Source organism: Peromyscus leucopus, chromosome 4 (assembly GCF_004664715.2).
Source record: "Peromyscus leucopus breed LL Stock chromosome 4, UCI_PerLeu_2.1, whole genome shotgun sequence".
Lineage (NCBI taxonomy): Eukaryota > Metazoa > Chordata > Mammalia > Rodentia > Cricetidae > Peromyscus > Peromyscus leucopus.
In genome coordinates this window covers 83,918,694-83,938,074 of record NC_051066.1, presented here as the reverse complement: position 1 = coordinate 83,938,074, position 19,381 = coordinate 83,918,694, and the positions used below count along the sequence as shown (strand labels likewise).

The following is a 19,381-nucleotide window of genomic DNA, read 5'->3' as shown; positions in this document are numbered from 1 at the left end:
ACTTCCTCCATCCAGAATCCATGACCTAAGATTCCCTTAACCTCTCCAAACACTGCCACCAATGGGGACCAATCGTTCAAACATATAGTCCTATAGCAGATATTCTTATTTAAACAACCATAGTTGGTCATTAAAATGGCAGTTAAATAAGGAAAAAGGTAACATACATTTAGATATTAAGTATTTAAATATGAAAGGGAGACATAATGGAAGTCTTAACTTTCAAATGAAAAGATCAAAATTATAGCTCATGACATCTGGGATTTTAAAATCAATATGCATATTTTTATTCTAGTCTGTGTCTACATTCTTTCTTAAAAAAACATTTAATCTATAACCAGGCATGATGTACATGTCTGTAACCCTAGCACTAGGGGATATGAGGCTGGAAAGAAAAATGCTATTAATTCACCATGAGCATAAGCTATGTAGTGAGTCCCAGGGCAGGTCTCTTTCTCTCTCCACAAAAACTACAAAATGATTATTTGTTAACCATTGAGATATTCCAAAGAGAGACCACATTTCCCTTGAAGTTTTGAATACCAGAGCAATGCTGCTGTGAACTACTGGCAGCACTACAACCATGCATCCAGAGAAGAAAACATACAACCCAGTCCTTGTGCTGGTGGTTCTCATTAGCTCCCGATCTAGTGTGGGTACTGCAAAATACATGAGATGATTATCACAAATAGTTTTAATGGCTTTAATCTAATGAAATAAAACTGCAGATCTTCTGACCTCTTGAAAAAAAATTTCTTAAAATTTAAAATAGGCAATATGAGTTCTACTGAGATTTGACTTCTTTATTTTTAAAGTTCAGTGGGAGTAAGACAAATTCATTCCACTGAAAATGCAAATTAAATTATCTAGATGTGTTTCAGAAGAAAATTTGTTTTAGCCACACTATTTTCCAGTGGCATCTCTCTGAAAGAGGTTCCTGTAAAGCATGGTTGCTGAATTTTAGTCCCATGACTATCGTTCATCTTTCTCTATTCTAACAATATGTAAATAGATATGAAAACCAAATAATTCCTCAAACCAACAATGAATTTATATCAGAATTATATTATTATGCAAAGGAGGATACCAGTTATTAGGCTACATGAAGCGCAATGCAAGGATAGCCTTCAGGATCTGACATTTTGACAGTGGTGAGGCATCAGGCTTATATTTTTCATTATTTTACAGCCTATAAGCCAGTTCCTATATTATTAACATTCAATGTTTGGGGGTTTGAATGAGAATGAGAATAGGCTCATATGTTTGAATACTTGGTCCTTAGTTGGTGGAACTGTGGAGCTTCGTTGGAGGAGGTGTGTTACTGGGAGTGGGCTTTGAGGTTTGAAATGACTTGCACTATTACTGTGTCTCTCTCTGCTTCAACTATTTAGGTAAATGCAACTCCTAGATGTTCCCCCCGCCATGTGATGTCTTTGTTCAGCTATCAATGACTCTAACTCTCTGAAATTCTAAGTCCAAATTCAACTCTTTCTTCTATGAGTTGCCTTGGTCATGGGCTTTTATGACAGCAATAGAAAAGTAACTAGGAAAAGGAGTTACTGCAGTAATGAGCATTTATTGCTATGATTATTCAAAGACTACTAATATGTATGTAACTGTAAGGAATTTTCCATGGAAAATTAACTGAGGAGGGATGACCCACCATGCGTGTATGGGGAACCATTCCCTGCACCGAGTAAAAGTGGGGGAAAGGTGCAGGAAAGACCACGGAGCACCAACGTCCATGTCTCTCTGCTTCCTGACTGTGGAGAACATGTGACCAGCTGTTTCTGCTCAGGCCCCCAAGCCCACAATTCTTTGTGCCACCATACCTTCCCCAAAATTAGAGACTGTACTCACAAACTGTCAGCAAAAATCAATCCTTCTTTAAGTTGCCTTCATCAGGGATCTTGTCAAAATCGTGAGGAAAGTAACAGAGAGAGCTCACACAGAAGACAAGGCCATTGCTGAGATAAAACTGGCCATGTCATCTGTAGCTCTTCAAAAATGCTGTATGAGAGGAATATGAAAGAATTTTGAGCTTTGGGTTGGAATATCCCTGAAGTTCTGTAAGCAGGTCTTAATGAGTTATCTGATGGGAGTGTTGAAAAGCAGAATTCTGACTGAAAGGCCACCAATGATGATTGTTTCCTAAGTATTCAGAGAAGAATAAAACCTATTTTAGGAATTAGATTTAAGGCTGGTTTATCTTACCTGGCTGTTGTCTCCCCATGTGGAGAAAAGTTCAAGGGAGCTGAATTCAATATAATGGAATAAGTTGTTTGCTAAAGGAAATTTCAAGACAGTGAGACATCCAGGCTGTGCCATGGTTATTATTTGATGGAGTTAGTTAGATATTCAGTGGAAAGGATCAGAAATATATGGGAAGTGTGTAATTTGGTGAGGAATGGGTGGTGAGTCAATTTAAGTTTACAGATAAAATGGATGTCCACAAAGCAGCTGTACTAGTAACGATATTAGCATCATTAGAGAAACCTCAGGCTCTTCACTGAGACTGTATATTTTAAAGGTGCTCTATGGGTAAGATTTATTGAAGGCTCCAACTTGTATAAATGCAAATTGACTTGAAAGGAGAGAGCCTGAATGGAGAATACTGATGAACAAGTTCTCTGCTCTAAAGCAGCCACCTATGGAAAAAAAAAATGGTCCTAGGTTTGTCAGCCAATATGTAGAAAAATCATGACAGCTGTGACAGAAAGGAGATAGACTGCATATTGAATGGGTGTCAGAACTTGTCAACATCTCCATGGTGCATGTTTTTCAAGCATGCAAAATTCAAGAATTATGTGGCTATGAAGGCTTGGTCTTAATGTTCTAGAAATTGGCTGAAACCAGCTGATGTATGGCAGGGTGGGCTTCTCTTGAAAGAAGCAATTGTGAAGCCATTGCATGAAACTATGGAGACATTGGGATGTTGGGGGTCCAGAATCATGGGAAGTCCACTAAGAAAGTGGTGCACAGTGTGGAGCTGGCTTAAGAGAGAGGCTTTATGTGTGATACAAGTGTCAGAACTAGAGGGGTAGTGATCTGCAAACACACTGGAGCCCAAATGATGCTACCACAAGCCCCAGGTACTAGACATGGAGAAGGTGGGGTTAATGTTTGCCTTTCTGAATCTGGGTCTGCACTTTCCTTACCATCCTCCCAGCCCTTCATTTATGAATAGAATGTTGCTCTGTGCTATTACTGGAGGCATGCAATGTTAGGATTTTTTCTTTTCTTCTTTTATCCTTATTTTTTTAATTCACAAGGCCTCTCAATTAAGAGATTACTATGAGTCTCAGAAGAGACTTTTGACTTTAGGCTTTTGAAAACTTAAAGACCATAAGGACTTTTAAAATTAGACTGAATGCATTGTGCATTAAAGATAGACATCAGCCTTTGAGACCCAGGCATGCAATGTGATGGTTAAAGCGAATGGGTTTAACTATTGGGTTGACAAACTATCAACTTTGTGTTGGTTAGCCATCATTGTCACATATACTGGGTTTGGAGTTATCTATGAGGTGCACCACTCTGCATGTCAGTGTGGGCATTTCCATAGGACATTAACTGAGGGAAAACTCACCCTAAATGTGAGTAATGCCACTCAGTGCATTGGAGTCCCAGGCTATATAACAAGGGGGTCCGAGGAGAAGCAGGAAAGCCCAAGGAGTGCCAGCATTCATCTTTCTTTGCAGACTCTGAAGTAAATGTAACTTGTGCCTCACGGTTCTGCCTCCACTGCCCCAGCCGTTTTCATCATCTCTCCTACCCGACTTTGATACACTATATTCTCAAACTGTCAGGCAGAGTAAACCCTTCCTTAAGTTGCTTTGTCACACTAACAGGAAGAGTAGCTAATCCAAGGCTCTAATGTGATATCAGCACAGAGGAAATGGGCATTTTATGTCAAACTTATGAATTATCTATTCAGGTTTTTATTAAGATTCAAGTGAGCTATCAAGGAAACCAAGGAAGAAGTTATCTCAAAGAAAGTGTCTGTTATTTCTTGCTGATTTTCTCATTTATTTCCTAATAATTGGTACTGAAGAATTTAAAGGAATAGAAAGGGACAGTGTTGGGTGGGTACAGAAGGAAAAAATGAATCAGAGAATGATGGAGACTAATCAAACTGTGTTGTATGAAAGTGCAGAACTATTTTTTTTAAGTAAATAAACTTGCATGAGTGAGACCATGTTAAGGAGATATTTTCTGGCCTACATATTAGAGAAGGTTGAATCTCTGTTTCCTGTTGCTTTTGGAATCAGATATCTAGGGACTGGAGACGTGGCTTAGCAGTTAAGAACACTGACAGTTCTTACAGAGGACCTGTGCTGGGAGCCATCCCTGGCGGTGGATGGGTCCTGTAGAGGGTGTAAGGAGTTGGCGGGGAAGTAAGTAAGCCAGGCCATGGTGGTTGGGAGAATCTCGCAGCCTGGCTGACTAGCAGCCAGAGTATTTATTTATTTATACAGAATTTAGTAAGCAGGGATACATTTATGATGTTCCAAAACATAGATCATATCATTTTTTTTTTGTTTTGGACATGTGTTTTCACTTCCTTTTGCTCATCTTTTAGTCATCATTAATAAATTATGACAGAACAGAATTATCATTTCCAATCACCTTCCCTCAAGTTTTGACATCATTGATAAACAGAGTTGTCATTCTTACTCATTAACCCCATAACCCAATTTTTGAGAATCTAGAGGCATATGACACCCTGTTCTCAGGCTGGTAGCTTTGGTTGCTTCAAGGGCACTAGACCAAAACAAAATCTTCAACAACCCTGGGCATTTTACCATGTCCCAAGCAGTGTATTATTAACTCTTTTTTTTCTTTTCTTTTCTTTTTTTTTTTTTTTTTTATGGTTTTTTGAGACAGGGTTTCTCTGTGTAGCTTTGCGCCTTTTCTTTTCCTGGAACTCACTTGGTAGTCCAGGCTGGCCTCCAACTCACAGAGATCCGCCTGGCTCTGCCTCCTGAGTGCTGGGATTAAAGGCGTGTGACACCACCACCCTGTAGCTAGAGTTTTTTTGCCTGGCCCACAGTCAGGACAAATCTCTGTCACCTGCCAGTCCTGTAGCCGCTCAGACCTAACCAAGTAAACACAGAGACTTATATTGCTTACAAACTGTATGGCCGTGGCAGGCTTCTTGCTAACTGTTCTTATAGCTTAAATTAACCCATTTCTATAAATCTAAACCTTGCCATGTGGCTCGTGGCTTACCAGAATCTTCACATGCTGCTTGTCATGGTGGCGGCTGGCGATGTCTCTCCCACTCAGCTTTCCACTTCCCAGAATTCTCCTCTTTCCTTGTCCAGCCTATACTTCCTGACTGGCCACTGGCCAATCAGTGTTTTATTTATACAGAACGATATCCACAGCACTTCCCTTTTTCTTTTTTTTTTCATATAATGTACATATATTTCTACACTTATTTGAAATATTTGTATATTGATGCAAATGTAAATTTATATCTGTCATACTTTATGTATGTTCTACTTCTGTTTAGGATATTCTGTATATTGATATATATTTAAGATTATTATCATATTGCATATTGCACTATACATTCCTACCTCTGTTATAAATATCTTATGTATTGTCACAATTTTGAAGTCATCATCCTTTACCATACATTTGCTTATAGACTGTTTACCTTGTTTATGTGAAGCCTTAGTCCTTAGGTTATTTTGGTAGATAAGACTTATAGATTTATAGTCACCTATGCTTGTCATCTCTATAGTTACGTTAGTTAGGTTATCCAGATTTACAGATACATAAGTCAGATGGACAGGTAATCTTCAAACACTTTATAGACCTAGAGAATATGGCATTTAAATAACTTAGAATTCTGTTGACATGAGACACAATTGCTCCTGGCAGCACCAATTTGATCCCAAGAGAATGTTGGGCTTCCAAGACATTTCCATTTGGTAGTTTGTCTTCTTGGCACAAAATGGCCTACTGGGCAAAGAACTGCCCTTGCCTCGACTGCTGGCAGTACGAATGCAATGCTGTCCTTCCTGGACAAGCAGCACACAAGGAAAGCGACCACTGTACTCTGCCAAGACAGGGTAAGCTGGTCTTTCAGAAATCCTGCTTCTGAAAATGGTCTGTCAAATACTCTAGGCCTGTAGTCAATTTGAATGTACCAACAATGCTGAGAAACATTAGGTGACTATACAGGCTGCCAGCTGTCTCTGTCTACTCTTGCAAGATTCCCGAAAGTTGCTTGCATCCATCTACCATTTCTCAGGTACCATTATATTCCTTCTCAGGTCTTTGATGGTATTGAAGACTAGCAGTTATAGTTACAACTTGGTGTGTGTGTGTGTGTGTGTGTGTGTGTGTGTGTGTGTGTGTGTGTGTGTTATCTTAGATAGAATATACTAATTATTAGATTCAGGTTCTTTAGGATAGGACACCTTTTAGAATGATCTTTGTAACATGCCATTTACCTACGCTCTAGACTTCTCTGGATTTTAGTATGTGTTTCCTGATTGATACTGTTTGCATTGGTTGTAGTTCCATCTTATCTAGGTCATTACCCCTCATTATTCCTGGACAATATTTGATAACCATTCCTTTGTATATAGTCTTGTATTAGGTTAGAACATTCTTATTTAGACAAAAGGGGGAGATGTAGTGGGTAGCTGTTCAAGCTTTGATCTGGAAGTTCCAACCCCCATTGAGGCTTCAGTAAGTGTCATGCCTACAAGGCGGGGCAAAGAGAGGACCCTGAAGACCTGAGATCTGGTTGCGCCGCGTCTCTTCCTGCTTGGACTGGGGACGCTAGAGGTAGACAGAGGAGAGTTTCCCAGAGAACACCGCTGGACTACGCTGCTGCGTCTTTCACAGAATCCGCAACCTACCTATGCCTTCATTTGTAAGTTATGCCATTAAATAAATCTTCCTTATCCCCCTCAGATAAAAAAGTCACAGTATGTGCCGATTATTAACTCCTTTGGAGTTACGCTCTGCTAACTCCAAAGGAATTCCACAGTGGGCAATATTCGGCACATACTGTGACTTTTATCTGAGGGGGATAAGGGAAAAATCACACGTGGAGTGGCCTTAATAATTTCACCAGGGGCTGGAGAGATGGCTCAGAGGTTAAGAGCACTGGCTGCTCTTCCAGAGGTCCTGAGTTCAATTCCCAGCACCCACATGGTGGCTCACAACCATCTGTAATAATAAGATCTGGTGCCCTCTTCTGGCAAGCAGGCATACATGAAAGCAGGACACTGTATACATAATAAATAAATAAATATTAAAAAAAAAAAATAATAATAATTTCACCAATACCGCCTGGCGTATTATTAACTCTTAGTGGTCAGAGTGCCCAGGAAAAATCCTCAGGCCAAAGCTGCTGGAGTTATTATTCAAATTCTGGCATAATACAATGTTAATATTTATATTTTTATGAAATTTGTCTATATGTCTAATCTTGGCATTCTGTTGTTCCTTAGTCATATGTAACCATAGTGGCTCTGCATGAGCTAACTTTTCTAAGAGAGGGAGGTCCTGATAACTCATACTTTATCATCTTTCCACTCCATACTTTGCTCATCAATATGTCTCTGTGTAGGGCAGAGTTGTACATCATGTAATTGTCTAAGTGTATAGTGGGAAGAGGTTTGTAATCTTAACTGTGGCCAATTCCTGTAGCCCGCTGAGTCTTGTTGACCTTTTTGAGTTTACTTTGTTTTGAATATCTTGTTCCTGTGTAAGTACAGGGACAGATGTTTCAAGAATGTTTTATAGCCTCATAAAGAGACCTCTGGCTTCTTTATGTGTCACAACCTCCATGGCGTAAAGAAGACCTTCAAGTAGATGAGGATATCTCCCTAAAAGCAGGGGGGTTGTGGGGAATAGTATGTTCAGGACTGTCCTGGGAAAGCTTAGAAGCAGCATTCCTGGGAGAAGGCATAAATGATTCATAAGGAATTTTCCATCAATCCAATATCCCCAAATTGTACAAATATTAAAAGTGCCCCAAGTATGTAACAGGTGGAGATGAAAACCAATGGTGGCATGGCAGCCATCATGTGACTCAGCTTTGCTGGATCTTTGTCGAGCAGCTGTGCTGGCTTTATGACTTCTGCCATTCCCTTCAAATATGGCTGTACCAGACTTGGATTAATTCCAAAATGGTGGTTCACAACTGTGTGAAACTCCAATATCACAGGATCATATGGTTGTCTGGGGGGCCAGCCTCCAGCAGTGCGTAACTCCAAAGGAATTCCACAGTGGGCAATAATCAGCACATACTGTGACTTTTTTATCTGATGGGGGTAAGGGAAAAATCACTCACACACTCTCTCGATAGTGTCCTTTAGACATTTTTTTTATTCTTCTTTTGCATTCTCTATTCTTTATTTTCCTGGTGATTTTCTTCTCTCATTTTTGATGTTTTCTAACTCTATCTTTATTCTTGATGTTTTCCTTCTAACTCATTTTAAATGTCTCATTCTTGATGTTTTCCTACTAATTCATTTTAACTCTATTCTTTCCCTTACAGGTTATGTACCCCAGCAGAATCTTTCAGGCAATACAAAAATTACAGTGTGGTTACATTCTGTTTTTCAAATGAATGATTATAATGAACACAAGTAAAAAACAGCATGGTGTGTGTGTGTGTGTGTGTGTGTGTGTGTGTGTGTGTGTGTGTATGTACATACACACACATACTTAAGGAACTTTAATAACCTTCACTAAGACCCTCCTATCCTAAGGCAACTACAAAGGCTTTCTCCTGTAGTTGGACATTTTCTCTGGTTCCCACCAAGCCCCCTCAGTCCTGTGGCCCGCTTATAAAATAATCACTCAGAAGCTTACTAATTAAACTGTTTGGCCATTAGCTCAGACCTCCCATTGACTAGCTCTTGCATTTAAACTCAGCCCATTTCTGTTAATGTATATGTTGCCACGTATTCCATGGCTTTACCTGTATGCTGTTACATGCTGATGGTGGGCTGGCATCTCCTGATTCAGCCTTCCTCTTCCCAGAATTCTCCTTCTCTGCTTATCCTGCCTATACTTCCTGCCTGGCTACTGGCCAGTGTTTTATTAAGCCAGTGTACAAAAGCATTATTCCACAGCATTCTCCAGCCACACACTATCCTCAACCTAGAGAGATCCTTGTTTATGTGTATTTGTCTTGATTTGATCTGCTTGTATTTTTGTTGTTTTTGTTATTTTGCCCATTGGATAAATTAGCATTTTTAATGCCATTTTTTTATGTTTTTGTTTTGTTTTGCTCTTAAGCTAGTTAATTTTTTCTTTTGATTGAAATTAGGTTTTTTCCCTCATATTATAAATCCTGATTATGGTTTCCTCTACATCCACTCCTCCCAGTTCCTTCCCAACTCCCCTCTCATCTGCATCCATTACCTTTCTCTCATTAAAAAAAAAAGACTTCTAAGAGATAATAAAATAAAATATAATAAGATAAGACAAAAGCTAACATATCAGACTTCGACAAAACAAACAAAAGGAAAAGAGTCCAGGAGAAGACAAAAGAAACAAAGACCCACAGGTTCCCACAACCAAAAGTCCCATAAAAACACTAAATTGAAAGCCATCTTATGTGCACAAAGGACCTGGTATGGTCCTATGCAGGCTCTGTGCATGCTACCTCAGTCTCTTAGAGTTCATATGTATGTTAATCGTGTTCATTTAGAAGGCCTTGTTTTCTTGGTGTCCTCCATCCCCTCTGGCTCTCACACTCTGCCTTCTTTTCTGCAGGGCTCCCTGAGCCCTGAGGTGAGAGATTTGATGAAGACATCCCATTTAGGGCTGAGTGTTCCAAGGTCTCTCTCTCACTTGGCATAATGTCTGGCTGTGGGTCTCTGTATTTGTTCCCTTCTGCTGCAGGAGGAAGCTTTTCTAACGATGGCTGAGCAAGGTGTTGATCTATAAGAATAGCGTAATGTCATTAGGAGTCATTAATTGCTGCGTTGTTTTAGTATAACAGTAGTATTTGGGTTTATTCTGTTCCTGAGCTATCTAGTCTCTGGTTCTTTGTGACTAAGAAGTGTCAGGTGTTGGTTCCATCTCATGGAGTGAGCCTTCACTCAAATCAAATATTGGTTGATTACTCACATAAGTTTTGTATCACCATTGCCCTAGCACATCTTGCATATAGGACACCATTGTAGACCAAAGGGTTTGTGGCTGCGTTTATGTTTATGTTTTTCTTTTGGTAGCCTGCAGAGTATCTTCTTGTAATATGGATGCTAGCATATACATGTGAAGGCTCTGTGCAGGCACCAGCTTGACTTCCCCATGCTCAATGAGTTGTGCAGGTGTTATCTTCAGCAATGGAACTTTACCACCAGTTTGTAGAGAGCAACATATAGTTTTGACAACAGCCTGGATTATTTATTCCCATGGAACCCCTCTGGTCAACAACTCAATTAGGTGTAACCAAATCCCTGTACTAGAAGCTTCATTTGGTGACAAGAGATGGAAAGTGGGAGCTCTTTCCTTCACCCCCATTACTTGACAGTTTTATTTAGATTGCCTTCCTATATGTTTATTTTTAGGAAACTTCTAGAGTATTAGGTTTCCATGGTACTCCTCAAATGGTCCTTAATTTTAGCTGTCTCTCCCATATTGCCTCCCCCTTCCTCCTCTCTTCTCCTCACTCCCCACTTGATCCTCTAGTTCCTGTCCTCCTCCCAATCCACTCATAACTATTTATTCTATTTTCTTTCATAATGGGATCTATCTGTCCCCCCAGTCCCTTACTCTATACCTTGATCTTCCCATTCCAGACCCCCCATCTACTATGCCTGCCTGGTGATTTGAGTTGAAATAGCTGTCTCATTTTTTTGTTTTGTTTTGTTTTTTTTCCTGAAGATTTTATTATAATATCAATGTTATTTTGTTTATATAATATTAGAGTTACTTAAATAGCTAAATATTTAAATATTTGGGAGAATACATGGTGGAGCCACCTGTGCATGTCTTTTTCTCTGTGGGAGACTTTATAATTACAGATTAAATTTCTAACTGATTTCAGGACTATATTTTACATGTCTTATGTTAGTTTTAGTAAGTTATAGTTTCCCGAGAATATTTTCATTCGATCTGAATCTCTAATTTACTAGTATAACATTGTTAAATATTTTCTCCTGTGATATATTTGATATCTTATAGGGTCTAAAGTAGTATTTTCCTCTTCATCTCTCATATGGGTAAACATCATTATGGGTTGTTAATCAATTTTCTTAAAGTCTTTTCAAAGAATATATTTTAACTCATTGTATAAAATATTCCTTTCCATTTTTATTTTTTGCTTCTTTTATTTATTTAATTTTTTTAATATTTCTTGTTTTGTTTTTGCTTTCTTTTATTATGGGATTTGAATGTGCTGTTGTGTTAACTTATGAAAATAAATTTGTTGTCCACACCTTCCCTTTTTAATATGTGCACACATATGTGGAGTTTTTCCAGAGCTAGCATTAGCAGCATACCCTAAGTCTCAGTGCTTTGACTTTTCACTTGGCTGTTTTGTTATTGGTCTGTTTAATTCTTTCATAGTGTCCTTTTATGATTCATTTTGTTTATTGATATTTAGAAGTATATAACTGTTAAAATATTTTGGGGCTTTCAAGTTATCTCTTTGTTTCTGGCTGCCAGTTAAATCCAGTGGCTTTGTCTGAGTCTGTAATTCTACCACCCAGGGAAAAAGAATATTTGAGTATAATTGCCACAGTAGTTGGGATGTTATTTGTTTTTGTGTGCATGTACATACATACATATATACCTTTAGTAGACCTCTAATAAGTCCCTCCTTCCTAAGACAACTATGAATGAAGGCTTTCTGCTGTCATGCGCTCTATCTTCAACCTAGAGAGATCATTGTTTATATTTATTTGACTCAACTTGATATGCTAGTAACTTTTGTGTTGTTATTTTGTATATATGTATACATGAAGAAAGAGGAACCTTTTCCTTAGTTCTAGGAAATATCTCTTACATCTTACTGATCAAAATTGTATGCATATTGATCTCTCTAAACAAACTGGTGGCCATGAGGATGATGTATGTAAAGCAGTTAACAGAAATCTACCCCTAAAAGCATATATATATATATATATATAAAGTTACCCAACAAAACAGAACTAGTAGGATATAGGTATATATAAACATGGGCATGTATATACATATATGTGTGTGTGTATTATTTATGATATATAACTTAAGAAATATGCACAAGGTGTGGTTTAGTATATAGAAATTTATGTAAAAATATAAATGAGTTGAATGCTTTTATTTTTGGATATTAACTTAATTTTTAATTACATGTATATGTGTTTGTGTGGGGGTATGCATACTTGAGTGTGTACATGAGTGCAGGTGCCCACAGAAGCCAGAAGAAGGTGTCAGACTACTTTGGGCTGGAGTTACCAATGGTGTGAACTGCTATGTGGGTGCTAGAAACCAAACTCGGATCCTATGCAACAACAAGTGGTCTTAACCACTGAGCAATCTCTCCAGTCCCACACAAAATGTAGCTCACTCACCCCACCCCAACAGTGTGTGTGTGTGTGTGTGTGTGTGTGTGTGTGTGTGTGTGTGTGTGGTGCAGAGTGAAGAAGTAGAGAGAATACTGGTGGAGGTTGGATTTACTTCAAGGAATTTGCTCACGTAACTGTGAGGTCTGTCATGTGTGAAATATGTTTGGCAACAGCCTGGGAAGTCTCAGGTAGAAGGTAATGTTATAGCCTTAAGGCAAAATACCTTCATCCCCTGAGAAACATGGTTCTTTGCTTTTAAGACTTTAACCACTTTGTAGCTGAGTGGTTGAGGCACACTTCCGTTCTTAAAGTCAATGTTCTTTACTTAAAGCCCACTCATTGAAAAGTACCTTATAGCAATAACTATACTACTGTCTGTTTAAATAGCCATCCTGTCACATATATCATAAAATTCATGGCAGTTTTTTAAAAATCTGTAGCTGAACTTTTGAGGTCCTATTGGAATGAAGTGTTTGGCAACTTGGCAGAGGCTAAAAGTGCCCCTAGAGTAGGCAGAGCTTCATGTGTGGGGAGGCTGCTGTGCAACATGGGTTCTGAACTTGAATCATATACGCTGATACTAAAGAGAAATGTTACAGAAGGAACTGCTTAATTGAAAAGTACTAATGACTTTTTCCTTGGTTTTTGCTTTTTATTTTATTTGGGTTTTCATGTGGTTTGGAAAATTTAATATATAGGGTAACCCATGTTTTTACTCTGAGCTACCTCTCCAACTCTAACTAATAATAATATTCAAATATGAATTAGATTACCCGTGCTTACTGTAAATTAAGTTTCAGTAGTATATGTTCCTTGACATCTTGTGTAAATAACATATTGTAAAACGTTATTTTGCACACATAGAGTTCAGTAGATAATAAGCATATTTTCTACAGTTATATTAAACATTGAATAGTAATTGAAATATGATAGCATCAGGATTCCTTAAAGAAGCAAAGTACTTAGTATTTGAATTAGTGATATTAGATTATATTTATGTCCCTGTGTATATACATGTATATTGTTTCTTACATTTAAATACATGGTGAATACATTAGTATATAAAAAAATACTTGTTTCTTAAATGTCCTAACCACAATTTTCCCTTGCTACTGTGCTCTTGAAGGTAAGATTCCCTAGCTGAACATCTGTTCTTTGCAGAGGGATCTCTTGGGCTCTATTTCTGCTTCTACTTGATCAGCAGGTTCAGTTCCCTGTGATTTTGTGCAGTTGTTCAAACAAGCCAATCACATTCTTCTGTAGCAACAAGGAAGCACTTTTGACAACATACAGTCTTCTTATATCCTTGTTCACTTTGCTCCTGAGTGAACCCCCACATGCTCAAGTATGGTTTTGTTTCCTTGTATACAAAACTGTGAGTAGATGTGACTAACTAACTTTACAATCTCACCCATAATCCAGTAATGAGTGTTGACTGTTTGACTATCTGTATAGCCTAAGGTTGGGATCCAGAGGTGATTCAAACAGAATTCTTCCCTTTTCTTAGCTCCCATTCATGATATTGGGGTAGGAAAATATTCAAATATCAGCTGTTGGCATATATGACTTGTGAAATGTGTTCCAATTCTGAAATTTTATTTCTTGTTTTTGCTTCTCCAATACTATTTTATTAGCATTTATATTTTCCCAAAATGGGGGGGGTGCATTTATTTATATCTCTATCATTAGCTCCAGCCACATTGTTTTGTAAATTATATCTTTTCCTCTTAGCTGCTAACTCAAGCAACATGGCTTACCAGTTTTCCTGTCCCCTTGTTATATTTGCCAAATAGCATAATCACTGGCAACCACAGATATGCAGTAAATATTTGGCATGAAATCCATAAGAGTAATCCAGAAATTACTCTTTCATCCAGAATTGAGGAAAATTTACCAATGAGCTGTGAGTTTTCCCTTAAATGGCATAAATTACCTAAGTAAATGCCCTAAATGTAAATTGCCTAATGTTAAAATACAAGCCCATTCCATTCAACTTCAGAGAGAGAGTAAAAGCTTCTGTATGTTGCCCAATTTCTCTTTCCTCACTCTCCTTCCAAAAGGAATTTTAGTTGTCTTAAGGCCTGAAGAAACCTAAGGGCAGCAGCTCACGTTGTATAGGAAGGAGGATTGGAATAGCAACATAGTGACCTAACCGTCTTCCTGTCTGTTGATTCTGAACGCTTCGTGCACAATTTGAAATTCTTGCTGGAAGCTAAAACAGTGCTTCTTCGGGAGTTGTTTAGCCTTGTCTTTATTTCGTTCCTCAAGTATATGGCTATATAATGCCCCTGTCCTAAGTACAGAATAAACATTCACAGCAGTAAAATATTGGGAGTGAATATATTTAACAATTTTTTTCTTAGTTCTTTTCATTGATGAGATTTATTTTTAATAGGTACATAAAACCTACACATGTAAGTGGGGTAGTATGGAATGCCTGCATTGGGCAGTGTTTAAATTGAGATACAATAGCACATTGAAAATTCTTGTCTGCTCTTTACCTGTGATTTTTTTTCTTCTTTCCCCAACTCTTTTCTCATCACTACAAGATACCATACTACCCTCAACTTTGAGATAAGTGTATTAATATTATGAGTGCAAGTTACGTATTACCTGTATTCCTGTGCATTCTTAATTCACTTAACATAATGATCTCCAGTTCCATGTAACTGGATTTCATTCCTTTTGTATGACTGAATAGCATTCATGATGTATATGCACATTTTATTTATATTCTTTTTGTTTTTATGCCTACTGTATTTGGATTTCCTTGGAAGTTAAGTAATTCTTTTGTAAGAATGTCATGTGCTACTTTTTCTTACTCATAAATTTAAGAAATTTTTTAGAGAAAAGAATGAAAAACCTAGTCTGACAAAGGAATATATCTGACCTATAAATATATACTTTCTCAAAGTATATACTAAGTAAGTACATGACACTTAGTGTATTTATTTCAGGTAAATCATTCCGTGATAGGATGTGCTCCCTTCCATTGGCCAGAAACTTGAAGAAAAACTAATTCAGCGGGTCTTCTCTCTGTCTCTTGGGTTCATTCACAGGAAACAAATCCAAGCTATGTTGGGCCAATTCAGCGAGGCAGAGGCTTTGTTAATAAAAGCTGGAGTACAGCCAGGGACTATTGATGGAGTTCTCTTGGATCTGGGGTGTTCCTCCATGCAACTTGATGCTCCTGAGCGAGGTTTCTCCCTTCGCAAGGATGGCCCCTTGGACATGAGAATGGATGGAGACAGGTGGGTATTGAAAAAACATTTCTTACCACAAGAAAATCAATTCCTTAGAAACATTCTGAATTTAATTTCCTTGACAACTGAAAAATTCCCAGCACACTCCCACATCCAACACTGTCCATACATAGTAAATCAGCTGTGTTTGGTACTCATTATAGACTTCAGTATTTCTTTGGCTTGGTATTCTAAAAGGAAAATATTTACTGTCTTACAGAATATAGTGAGGAAGTATTCAGAATAGGGAAATCAACTTTTATGTGATTTTTTTCTCACTGACAATATGGCTCTTTAGTAGTAATTTGGAAAAATTTGATGCTAAAAACAATAATTTTTGTGCATGTCCAGTTATATCTCTGTAAGAAGCAAGAGGAGCTGTATTTAATTGATATTCTTTTACAATGCTGCAAAAACAAATCTGGCAGGATTCCCATGGTCAACACTTCTGTTTTTGTTCTGTCTCTTATGCAGTCACCCTAGTTGTACCTTCTCCAAAAGATCTGCAATGTATGGCACTGCATCTCACATCACTACATAGCTGTACATCTCTACAAGGAGTATCACCTGTGACTTCATTCTTCAGCGCTGTAGAAATACTAATGTTTGTTTACCATTATTCAGTTCAAATAAACACACAACCTATTTAATAGCATCATGTTGTACTATAAAAAGAGTAGGAAAATTTCCTTTTTCTACATTAATTTCAAAAGCTTAAATTAGTACTAACATCTGGACCTAGCAGTGGTACCAAGCCAGAGTAACCTATATCTGCAGCACTTGCCCTTGCTTTTCATGTGCACATTGTGTGGTGCCATGAATATTCTGTGCTAAATACTCCCTATAGTCTCCTGCTTTGATATATGATATGACTGCTTAATTTGCATTGTGACATATTTATTGGAATCCTATTGTTTCTGAATCCTCTGCCTTCTTCTGCTTGCATTATTGGCATTCATAGAACAAAGAATATCACGATATAATAAAATAATAAAGTCCTTTAACAACTAGTGACTAATAGTGAAGGTCAGATATTCTCAACTTTAGAAATTAAGGTGATTATATAGAAATAAAATGTTGAATAAATTTATACTCTTCCTGTGTCTTGCTGTGGAAGATACTTTCTGTAATACAATGAAGCTTCTAATTAATAGTGAATTACCATATTCTTAATGTAAAAGCTTCTTGGGCAAATTTTAATTTGTAAATCTGCATCCATGAGTTTCTCCTCAAGAACTTCAAAATAAATTTGTTCCTGAGAATTAAGCCCTTAAGTCAATACCTTATGTTTGAACTTATATTTGAAATAATACATATATATTTAAAAGTTGAAGATCTTCCAGGTAAACAATATGGATTGTAACCTGTTTGAGATACCCAGAATATGGAATTTGATTCACAAGTAGAAGGGTAGGCCATGTATATGCGCGCGCGCGCACACACACACACACACACACACACACACACACACACACACACACACGACAGACACAGAGTTGTGATCTTTCAGTCCCCAGAGAGTGATCAATCCCTAGGATAAAGACACACAGGAGACATTTTCTCACTGGAGTCTCAACTCTATGCTGACCCCAATTAAAACAACCACTGCTTTTAGATTATATTATCTTCTCATGTAACAGAGAAGAATTCCAAGCCTCAGTGACTTGAAAGGCTAATTCTGTGAGCAGATATACTCTTTGTTGGAAGATAATAAATTGGCACTCAAGTTAAGACTTTCTTTTATGATGTTAAATTACAGTAAGTCAGGGAAATCTTTGGGCTGACAAGGGTAAACTTCATGTTTTCTTAGAGGAGCAGTTCTTCCTGGTCATCATATTAATGCCTATTCAAATGCAGATTTCTGGCCTGCTAGCCCTCAGAATTATATTCCTTTTGTCTTCTAGCATTATGGAAACTCTATACAACTATTTCATGTTAATGTAACAGTAAAATAATATCATACGTGGTGTCCATTGAATACCAACTGATCAAAATGCTACTTTAATTTTCGTGTTTAAGTAGAAGGTTTTGAAAATTAAATCCATCATTCTATCTTATAATGGCCTTGATAGAGCTAAGGGTCCGAATTTACCATCATTACCAAGAATGTCCAGTGGATAGTGGCTTGGGTAACTGAATGATGTAAGGTACGTAAGATATAGCAGGGATTGTTGTCTTTAATGCTCAAAATGATGACTGGCAAATATATGAATTTGAAAAATCTGAAAGACAGGAATGTTTATTGCCCAGTCATAATGTTGTCTGTATTTACTATTTCATTTGTGCCTCCTGTCTCTGATAATTGAGATAAGCATTGTTATATTCATTTCCCAGATTAAAATTGGGAGTCTATTGCATTTAAAACTTTATTCAATATAGTAAGGCTTCAATTCTTATATAGGCCACTACAACTGTAAAAGGAAGGATCTTCATTTCATAAGCCAAAAAAGCAACCCACTGAGATCAAGTTAGGGCTAGCATATAAGACATTCGTTGATACAAGATTTCAAAAGAAAATGAGGCTGTCAATTTGAGGGGGTGGGAGGAGCTGGGAGGAAAGGTGGGGTGATATAATTTATTTCATATATTGTATAATTATATTTATATTTAATTATATATTCAATTATAATATAAATATATTTCAATTCAAAACATACATAAGTAAATAAAAGTAAGCCAAAACAAAAAAATAAATAAATAAAACCACCATACATAGAACAGGATGTTTCCTACTTCCTAAAACAATCAGGGAGAAGAGTACGAATTTCAAAGACAGACTGACAAACAAACAGACATGCAGAATTGAATACAAGATAAGGATGAAAATTACTCCGGCATGCACAAGCATGTTAACAAAGTAATAATTGTCAAAAAGAATTTTAGATGTTTTTGCAATCTCACTCTGGCTTAAACCTCAGGTCTTAATGCTCCCGTATCTTTGGAACTCATAACTATTCACAGTATGAAACTAATATCCAACATCTTTATGTGGGAGTAGTAACTGTACTACTAGCAGATGTTCCTAATAAGTCGAGTCATGACTAGCTCATCAGTTGGAGTGCTTTGACCCATTCCTCTAAATGGAAATAAACTAGAATGATCTGACAGTGAATGCTATTTTATGCTAGTATAATTTAGTCTATGTGGTCAGAACTTAGATTTTCTTTTTGTCCTCCACTTAAAAGGAATATTTAGCCTTGTTCAATCAGTGCTGTTTGTTTTGAAGCTTTAATCCATGATGACCTTTGCCACTGATGACTGAGCTAATATCAAATATCCAATGCATGCACAGTTAACATTAGGTCTTTTCAGTTCTTGTGAGGGGAACCTGACATTGTTTTCTTGTGTAAACTTTCTAAGTTGGATTTTGTTGTTATTGTTCCACACATGGGTTCTTTGCTGGCATAGATTAATTTACTCACTAGCATTTAGACTTGGTAAGCTATCATCTGTCAGCATCCTGTCTCCTCTTCAAGAAAGGAGTAATTCAATTAGTGATGTAATTTTTGAGCAAGTTAAATCTAAGCATTCTTCTATTATTTTATCTTAAGAGAAAGCCACAAGATCAATATTAATTTTTTATGAGTAAAGTTAAAGGTTAAC

The 19,381-nt window shown here is 37.3% G+C and overlaps 1 protein-coding gene across 1 annotated transcript in view; it reads left to right on the top strand.

Annotated features, from left to right (window-relative positions):
* The window catches only part of Mettl15 (methyltransferase like 15), a 160,040-nt gene that overhangs the window by 116,300 nt on the left and 24,359 nt on the right, over positions 1-19,381 (top strand). Inside the window, 1 exon segment of the mRNA XM_028882391.2 lies at positions 15,596-15,787. Coding sequence (XP_028738224.1) covers positions 15,596-15,787 — 192 coding nt within the window.